This window comes from Limulus polyphemus, unplaced genomic scaffold (genome assembly GCF_000517525.1).
Source record: "Limulus polyphemus unplaced genomic scaffold, Limulus_polyphemus-2.1.2 Scaffold414, whole genome shotgun sequence".
Lineage (NCBI taxonomy): Eukaryota > Metazoa > Arthropoda > Merostomata > Xiphosura > Limulidae > Limulus > Limulus polyphemus.
In genome coordinates, this window is record NW_013666024.1 from 179,452 (window position 1) to 190,241 (window position 10,790).

The following is a 10,790-nucleotide window of genomic DNA, read 5'->3' on the forward strand; positions in this document are numbered from 1 at the left end:
TTCCTCTGATTGGCAGCTACTGACTGGTTGCCCTTCTTCTGATTGGCAGCTACTGACTGATAGCCCTTCTTCTTATCTGCAGCTAATGACTGGTTACCCTTCCTCTGTTCAGCAGTTATAAATGAGAAATACCGCATATATTACCAAGTCTAGTTTTAATTTTATTTGCTTGTGAAACAGAAAATTAACGCTACTCGTTTTGTATCTTTGAATATAAACAAAAGCTGTTGTATATCGGAATGGTTTCATTAATGCTCTAGGAAAATACTTACTCAAATAAAACATTTGTTATCCCTCAGAAAACTCCACCTTCCCTGTTTCGTTTCATCTTTTGTGTGGATTTTTTAAAGTCAAAACACATAAAAAATTAAATTCTTAGGAGATAAATATTTGTTTACACAAGTTTTGTTTGTTTGTTGTTAAGCAAAGGGCTATCTGCACCGTGCCTACCATAGATATCTAAATCCGATTTTCAGCGTTATAAGTCCACAGACTTACCGCTGAGCCACCGGAGGGCTACATTATGTAAACAACTATAATGAGTTTATTTACGTCCATCTAGCACCATGCTCATGCTCTCGGTGTTATTAATATTGAGTACCTATAGTGTCAAACAGTTTTTGTCATTATACTCATTAAACAAATGTTTATGTTGGGATCACAATGTTTTGAATTGTAACTACGACTACTTTTAATTGTTTACCAAATCTATTTGCCGTGTAAAATAAAAGTATCAACCGGAAAATTCATGTTTATATCCACCGTTTCGTAGTGGATGCTATACTTTGTAACTTCAATGGAACATCGTCAGAGAAAACAAACACGATTCGATTACGAGCTAAAAAACTTTCCATTAAAGAACCTTGAGGTCATCGACTATTTTCCTTACAATGATGTGACTAGTTATACCCCAACACGGCAACTAGCAAACAACCTTCACTAGATGTCCCACAGTGGAATTATATAATACCAGTTATACCCCAACACGGCAACTAGCAAACAACCTTCACTAGATGTCCCACAGTGGAATTATATAATACCAGTTATACCCCAACACGGCAACTAGCAAACAACCTTCACTAGATGTCCCACAGTGGAATTATATAATACTAGTTATACTCCAACACGGCAACTAGCAAACAACCTTCACTAGATGTCCCACAGTGGAATTATATAATACCAGTTATACCCCAACACGGCAACTAGCAAACAACCTTCACTAGATGTCTCACAGTGAAATTATATAATACCAACAGTCATTCACATCAGTACTGCAGCTATATACTAATAAAAATGAACAAAACTACCTAAAATCGACGTTATATTTAACCCTGTGATTAGTTAATTAGTTGTAAGAGGCAAACACCATGACATCCCAACAATGTCATTGACAAATGAAACTCCGTATCCAAAGACTGAAGCTACACTACACATCATATCCGGTCATGCTCTATCTGACGGCTGTACATATTAACAATTGCCCTGAAGCGTAATTTACATTGCAAAGGGTTCCGTCGTAAAGCTATCAAGTCAAAACCTCACCATTACTCTGTAGACTCTTTCCAAATGCCATTTATTTTACGAGGATTACTGTTTCTCAGCGTTCATTTCAACAGTCAGAACGCACGGACGCTGCATTGTATTCGTATGTAATAGCATGAATACTCGTTTCATTTTAAAACTGATTGATGTAAGCAATGATTGAACCGAGGATATGACTGGAAGCTTTATGTTAGTGAACACAAATCTGGTTGATCTCCTTGGTTATGTTGCGTACTGGTGCTTGGGACACGTGTACGGCTTTTGCTACTGAACTTTGTGTTTATGATGTCTCACCTGTTAAAAGCCGCTACACTTTATTAACCAGAGTTGAAGTAAGATATATTGCAAGTCTCTTTGTGGCTGTCCCCGGTACCCCAAGATAATCTATATTTCTTTGCTTTTCACTTCTGTTACGTACAAGGGGTATCCCCCATCTGGAGATTTCTAAATTCCTGATATGATCTAAGTCTTCGAATATTTTGTGTCGGAAAAGGTAGTTACATAGCCATCTCAAAAGCAATCAGTTCTCGGTGGCATCACACTACGAAATGACCAAAAAAAAAAGTCAAAATTTTGTTGTAATATATGCCTTTCCACCGCAACTGTATATCGACTGTGGTTGTCACGTGAATTGCTGATATACATATTCAAAATCATTTTAGTATAGCGTAATCAACCAATTGTAAATAATATAACAATGGAAACTTACAAAACAATGTTATACCTTAATATTTCAACTACTAAAAATAAGAATTATCTGTACTTCTGTCTGAAATTTATTTTTAACTCTGTTTAGTGACTGTGAAAAAGCATGCCTGCATTAACTGTCTCGAGCCGTACTGTATCTATACATAAAATTTTTGTTTATATAGTTTCTCAGTAAAGTCAGCATTTTCACAAGAAATATCTTGATGCAATAACACTCTAGGTTCTCGGTTTTGTTAATATTGTCATATATATATATACAAACAACACACACACACTCGTGTATATATGTAGAGAAAGAAAAGCATATATGTGTGCTTAATTATTTAATATCTTCTCCAGGCACAACCCAAAAGCTTGAACCTATTCCAAGGTAAGAACATGTCACTATAAAAATATTTGATTTATAAATTCAACTAAAATATTGCATGTCAACGGTAAAAAAAAAAAGTATTTCAATGTAAGTTACAATGCTGTTTGTCAAACAATGAGTTTTAAAGTCGTTACCAATGAATATATACGATCATTAATTCAAATAAGAAGGTAATAAAGGCTAATAACTTTTAATTTAAAATTCGCTGAAGATTTGTTCAATCATACGATAGAAACGTAGTGCATGTGAACTTCAGTGTTTGTATATATTGTCGATGCACGAATGTTTGCTAAATATTGAATACAACAATAGCTACTACAACAACACACTATTCACACAATGTGGTCAAGGAATTATTGATAAAAGCTATAATTATGATTGAAGAAAAAGTTTCCATATTACTCACGTGCATAAATTGAATTGGCGGAAATAACTTAAAGCATCTTGAACAGTTTCTCTAACATTAAATAAATCGTCCAGGGCTCTGTGAAAATACTTCTGTATTGACATCTGGTACCATGTTCCTAGTTGTCTTTCTCAAAATCTCTTACTGAACTCGGTGCATTTATTTTTACGTCCTGGTTGTAATTTCAATATTTCAAAATCATACCTATGACAAACATGAGCAGTAATCCGCGCATTTTTTTTTCAATCTGGCAAGCACCAGTGATCTGCTCATTTTTTAAACTTGCAAGCACCAGTAATCCACGTATTTGTTTTTAAATTTGGCAATCATCAGTAATCCACGCATTTTTTAAAATTTGGCAAGCACCAGTGATCCACACATTTTCTTAATTTTGCAAGTACCAGCGATCCACGCATTTTTTAATTTGGCAATCACCAGTGATCCACGCGTTTCTTTTTTAATTTGGCAAGCACCAGTGATCCACACATTTTTTTTTAAATTTGGCAATTACCAGTGATCCACGCATTTTTTAAATGTGGCAAGTACCAGTGATCCACGCATTTTTTAAATGTGGCAAGTACCAGTGATCCACGCATTTTTTAAATGTGGCAAGTACCAATGATCCACGCATTTTTTAAATGTGGCAAGGACCAGTGATCTACGAATTTTTTAAAACGTTGTAGTAGTGTTTTCAGTATATTTTATAACAACCTCTAGCAACTAGTTTAATATGAAGATCCCTGTTAGTGTGTTCAGTATGATTTTATGGCAGACCCTGATAAAAAGTTATAATAGGTAATGTGTTTAATACGTTTTAGCGCCATAACGTATCCTGTGACCAACTTTCACACTTCATGTTTCCTTTTCCACAATTTAAACTGTTAATAAACTTAAAACTAATTCAACAATAACTCCCAATAAAATTTTAGAAAACATTTTTAGGGATTTATAGTAATCTAATGTATATATATATATATATATATATTTACGTACAGTTAACCGTGAACATATACGCACACGGTCTAATATATTTATTTTTTACGAGCGTAACACAAGTTCGTGGTCACAGATTTGCGTACATGCGTTGAGTGCATGATTGTTCTATAATTCACTCACTCGTACATACGATTATTATAATAAATAATAGTAACTTCCGATCAGAGTAAGCTATGTAATTAGTGCGAAGCTAAAAATCAACCTAGCCATCAGTGCAACTAAAGAAATATTTCCTTCTTATTTTTCTATTTGTAAAGATTAAACACATTGTTTCGTTAGTTTAGTACTCTCGGTGTTAACGATATTTTCGGTCATAAACCTAATAATATCTCACGATGTTCGTTCAGCCTAGGATATTTAGGTTATTCTTAAATAGAAATTCAAAACGAACGATGCAAAACAATCTTTACAATAAAAGTATGATAATAAACGACAAATGAAAATAAAAAGTAATTACATTAAATATATTAACTAGTCTAACCAATATTATTATTAATTATAATAACCACTGAAGAATATGTCTAGAAAACTTAAAGAGAGCAAATAAAATATTATCATTTTTCAAGCTAAATCTTTTAAGGATGAAGTAGTACGTTTTACTACCGATAGTTGATTTCTTATAACTGTCCATATTTCCTGGTAATTAATTTCAAACATTGACAATAAGAAATTTTATTATGTATTCTTCATTCATTATATCAAGTAAAATCCATGGACGTAAAGAGGTTATATGGAAAGTCCAATCGTGCCTTATCATAAACTTTGCTTTACTTCATTTGTTTATTGTTTCAGATGCAATTGCAATAATGGAAATATAAAATTATCCGGTAAAGTGAGCCCTATTTTCTATGTCTTTTTAACGTATATGCGCAATGAAAATAAGTGCTCGTACATATTGTTGAAAGCGTTTACAGTTGTATTGCAGCAAAATTGTTAGTAATTCGTACACACATTCTTTGACTTTCGTTTCTTTCTATGTATATAATTACTTTTCATTCAGGATATTTACTTCAATAAAATGGATTTAGACTTTCTGTTACTGAAGTAAAACTCTGCATGAACTTGAAAAGGTTTATCTCGTGTATGGGATTGAAACATTTTAACCCGAAGTATTATCTATTCTTCTTATAGAACAGAAAAATATGAATCTCCACTTGAGCAAATGATGACGTTACCTGAAGAAAAATGCCCGGATATTATTCCAGGTATGAAATGTTTCACAAATACAGCTGGCGAACTGAATTTAAATATAGTCTGAGCATCTGTTATTTTTTAAATCTACCTCTCACGAGTGAAAAAACATTGACATCGTAATAAAGCTTTAATAAAGACTATAATAGTATAACTATTATTTATGGTGATATATATATACATTATTTAGAGATATCCCACGGGATATAAAAATAGTTCCATCTTCCAATTATTCCTCTTTTATTTTATTTTTACTATGCGTGTCCACAAAGCAACGTTTTTACACACTAACACCTATCTTCCCTAATTATCTATAACGACAAACAATAATTTTCGTTTTGGGTTTACTAACTGATTAAGTATTATTTCATTAGAAGTTACAGCTTTTACAGTAAGTAAGTAAGATTAACAATAGTAATAAACAATAATTTCATAATATCAATTTAACGTTATGACATATTGTTTCTTTTTTAATAATGAATGCCTACAATACTTGAACGTGACCGGGAAGAATGTTTCCCGAGAAAGTTTTTAGTATTCTTACAGTTTCCACACAGAAACAGAAACGAAATCCTGCATCACAATCGAACAAGAATGTACCTATAAAGAGTGTAACTAGAAAAGATCACGGCAGTAAATCAAACTAGGCTCCTAGGCTTGACGACTTGGTTACAGGAGTAGAGATTGCGTTGGATCTCTCTCTCTCTCTCACACACACGTCCTTATACTGGAAGATAAAATAATCATTTTTGTATGTTTTTAGACAGATCTGGAGAAAGAAAAAGATAAGAGATGGATAGATTTTTTACTAAAAATCTTATAAAAATGGTATACAGTATTACATAAATTGTACATGCATGTTGAATATTGGATTGAGCGCGTGTTTCTTCTAAAACATTGGTTCACAAGGTGAACATTTTTCGTAAAATAAAATAAAAGATACAAGACATATTAGACACGATTTCTATCGCTACGGGGAATATCGATAAAATAATCGAATTTTTACTGAAAATGGAAAATACAGCAAAAAAAGTATTTATATTGGGTAAAGCTGTCATAGAAAGAACGAGCTAATGCAGCTAATTAACACACAAGCTCCAAGTGGTAGTTTTATACTTGTCCTTTAGCAGGGTGTCAAAAAACCTTTCATGCTCATGGGAAAAAGAAACGAGCGATAACTCACGGTTTTCGCGTTCTCAACTCCAGCACAATATAAAATCGGTGCAAGATAAATTGACAATACAGTAGGGTAAGTGTATGTCAGTAGGGTAAATGTACCTCAGTAAACTGTGATCCTCTTCCCGTTTATCAAGCAGTCTACTTCATATATACAAGGATGGTGGATGATGGATGAAATGATTCAAAATGAAACATGACATGTAATTTTGTACTGGACATAAAAATAAGTTTTCAACATACAGTTTGTTGGGAGGAGAGCAAATCCGTTGTACACTGTCGTCAGTTTCTTGATGATGGCCAGATGAGTGGTCGAAACGTTGTAATTACGTTAAACCAAAAATAAAAATAAACAATTCACTCAAAAGCTGTATCACTGGACTTGGACTTTTACTTAAAGCTTATTATTTTGTTTAAAATATAGAAACTGTGTCGACATAATGATAAAAAAATCGAGTTTGAATTTGAGATTTTGGGAATTTACAGGGAATAGTGTAAAAATGAAGCCAACAATTTCGCTCCCATTTCAAGACTACGAAATCGAGGAATACAGGATTCCGGTTTCGCCCTTAGATTCTCGATTATCTGCTACGCCTGCCAGCAATGTAAGTTTGAGTCTCTGTGTTTTGTGACTTTTCTGTTTAGTTATAAATAAACGAACCGATTTTTATCAAATATACATAACCACTTTTCTAGATGTATAATAGTAACTTCAACATTACTGATTGTGGAAGGATGATACATGTTAGCGAACTGCTATTGGAAAGGGCATTTTTTTTGACAAACCTACAATCTTTATTTGCCTTTTCTTTCCTGGGAACAAAAAATAATAATAATTAATTGCAATAACTGTTTATCAGAGTAATATATATAATGATTTTTCAACAAATTGCAAAATAAAACTTTCAGTTATATGTTTTCTGCATGAAATGATCAATTATTTTATCTGAAATTCAGTAAATATATTATCAACCAATATATTCACACTAATACAATTAAATTTCTTAAGAGATCAATCATAACTCTGAGAATAGACTTAGATTTAAACAGTTTGGTAATTCACTATTAGATAATGTTTTGGAGGCATGTTTTGAGCTTATTACTTTTCTGTGTCTAAGTTCTGATGCCAGCTGGTTGTTATGTTTTCCTAATATCTTAATATGGTAAATTAAATCCGATATCGCTACTGCTGCTAATTGTATTTGAACATTATTCGCCCTATAACCTTCTAGCTTTCGTATATTCGAACATTGTTTGCCCTATAACCTTCTAGCTTTCGTATATTCGGACATTATTCGCTCTTATAACCTTCTAGCTTTCGTATATTCGAACATTATTCGCCCTATAGCCTTCTAGCTTTCGTATATTCGAACATTGATCGCCCTATAACCTTCTAGCTTTCGTATATTCGAACATTATTCGCCCTATAGCCTTCTAGCTTTCATATATTCGAACATTGATCGCCCTATAACCTTCTAGCTTTCGTATATTAGAACATTATTCGCCCTATAGCCTTCTAGCTTTCGTATAGTTGAACATTATTCGTCCTATAGCCTTCTAACTTTCGTATATTCGGACATTATTCGCTCTATAGCATTCTAACTTTCGTATATTCGAACATTATTCGTCCTATAGCCTTCTAGCTTTCGTATAGTTGAACATTATTCGTCCTATAGCCTTCTAGCCTTCGTATATTCGGACATTATTCGCTCTATAGCATTCTAATTTTTGTATATTTGAATATTATTCGCCCTATAGCATTCTATCTTTCGTGTATTCGAACATTATTCGCTCTATAGCCTTTTAGCTATCGTATATGGTGAAACGTCGATAAATATTATTTAGATGTCTTATTTTGCAATTTCTTTTCGTTGTTCGTCTCTACTAGCGTCAGGGTAAATAAAATAAAATAATAAAGTAAATACATTTCGATTTATTGTACGTATTCACGCGTCTGTGCTGTTACCTACAAACGGTATTTCAGTCAACTTAATTCCACTACTAAAGTACACAAAAAGTCATTATATTATATATATATATTTGAATTATCCACAAACTATAAAAATGGATCTTATTGTTCCAGTACTGTTTCACCATTAGTTATCAAGTGACAGTAAACAGTACATTATTCAGAATTACACGAAGTTTTTGAAACGTCAGTACTCATTATAGTTTGTTTTTTTTGTAACACGGAGGACGCCCGGGTTATCTCGAGCAAATCACGAAAGGAATTTTTAAATGACCTTCACAGATGTTAAAGTTTGGCAATCTTTGGATACGCGAGCTTCCCACAATTCTTCTTTTGACATAATTTCTAGTTTTATGTATAAAACTTTAAAATAAGCTGAGGGTTAAATTATTACACAAACAAAGGTTGGACTGAAGACGACACGTGAAAATGTCGAATCTTGTGTTCCATAATAGTGAATAGTAACTTCATTTTACACTAGTTTACACGGTATTGTGTATTTACCTACAATATGATATGTGATGCTACATAATGAGGATTTGTAGTCTTGACGAATATTAGTAAGGGCTGCAGACGTTTCTTGAAAACATTACAATTAGTTAAATCAAGTATGTATTTCAAGTTATAGGTGTGTAAAAATAGCATTTTGAACCTAACTTTTATCCAGAATGCCTCGTGACTTGAGGCAGACAAAAGATAAATCTGAAATGTTAATCTTACTCAGTTACGATTGGAACAAAAAACATGATGTTAATGTATAGAAGAATTACTGTTCCCACCCTTATGGAATATTAAAAATATTACAAACGTTAGTTGAAACTTATAGGAGGCTCAAGTTTTCCTACAGTGCATTTTATGATACTAGAAAAGTGAAGGTATTAATAAAATAATGGTAAAATAGCCATAAAACAAAGATCCTCATAAATACACAATGGAAGGCACGTATAATAGGATTGAACAAATAATTAAGGAAAAGAACCAAAAGGAAATTGTAGAAAATATTTATAATATTATAAATATAGATCAGCTTATATATATAATTAAAGTCCTATCTAATGAGAGAGACCAGTTAAACAGATAAGTACGTCAGTGGTTAATGACGTATAATCCGTCCGCTCAGCTTATAATCAGCTTACGTCCTATTTCGTTGCGTCTAAGGTCTTGATAGACTAATTAATAAACTAATAAGTACAATTCGAACATATACCGTAACATTAACTAGAGAGAAGCGAAATAACAAATATCAATTTTCACACATTAACGATTTTTCGGTACCAATTTCTATCGTCGTAATGCCTTGTATTCCAGAAAATTGAACCAAATGGTAAAATATTTACAGCCTTGTTCTATAAGTTTTATAAAATAGTTAACCGTTTAGGCGTCAGAGACACAGAAATAAATAAAAACATTACAAATAGCCAACAATCTTTTATATATTTGTTTCTGGAAGATGAAGTTTCGAATTAACGCTCTTGATTCTAAGCTTTGCGATCTAACAAAGAGCGCTAACTCGATTGTGTTTTGGGTTTTTGTTTTGTTAAGCACAAAGCTAAACAATGTGCTATCTACGTGTAACATAATAATTTTTTTAGCATTTTAAACCCTCAGGGGGCGCGCTAGCTCGAAACGTCATCTTTTAGAAATAAATATATATAAAATGTTTTTGGCAATCTGTGACCTATTCATTTATTACTAGGAGCAAGTTTTGAATGAAATAGATCATTTTCTATGAGTCGTATGGTACAGAAACAGGCAGATTTAAACGCACGCGCTGATCTTGTTAGCTTATATAAAATTAGTTTTAGCAACTTATTGTTTTCATGAAGAATTATCTGTGATCTGGCTACCGTGCGGAATAGAACCCTGGATTTTAGCGTAAACTTACCATTAACTTACCGGAGATTTGTATTGGTGCTTTCGAGTTGGTTTTCACCATTATTCTGGGTCTCTTTTATTTGTGTATTTTTTTTTCTTCCATATAAATTACAACATAATAAATACATAATACGTTTTCTCTCACGTCTTTTAAGTTCTCTCGTTTAAAAGAATTTAAACTCTTGGATAAAAATCAATATTTAAAATTTTATCTATGTAATCACAGTTGGTTTTTCTATGTAAATGAATATTTTTGTTTTGTCCTTTTATAGAAACCTTCTTCGCTGACGTCACATGGTAAATACAGCCAACAAGATAAAGAAATTCATCCTCAAGCACTGCAAGATTTCTCTAACAAAGGTTGCCAGCGACTAATCAAGGTGCTACCAGCTAATCTACCAGGGCGGTGCCATCAAGAGCCGATTTGTGATGACACTAACGTGTGAAAACGTCAGTGTGATCATAAAATTTAAACACGCCTTCTAGAAGGAGGAAGCAAAGAAGTAACTATGCCCCTTGGCAAGTTTATATATATATATATATATATATATATATTG

The 10,790-nt window shown here is 32.7% G+C and overlaps 1 protein-coding gene across 1 annotated transcript in view; it reads left to right on the forward strand.

Annotated features, from left to right (window-relative positions):
- LOC106458082 (nephrin-like) overlaps positions 1-10,762 on the forward strand; it is a 103,456-nt gene extending 92,694 nt beyond the window's left edge. Inside the window, exons 10-13 of the mRNA XM_013917537.2 lie at positions 2,590-2,620; positions 5,154-5,227; positions 6,876-6,994; positions 10,506-10,762. Coding sequence (XP_013772991.2) covers positions 2,590-2,620; positions 5,154-5,227; positions 6,876-6,994; positions 10,506-10,679 — 398 coding nt within the window. The 3' untranslated portion in view covers positions 10,680-10,762. The remainder of the gene's footprint in view (positions 1-2,589; positions 2,621-5,153; positions 5,228-6,875; positions 6,995-10,505) is intronic.
- Positions 10,763-10,790: the final 28 nt, after the last annotated feature.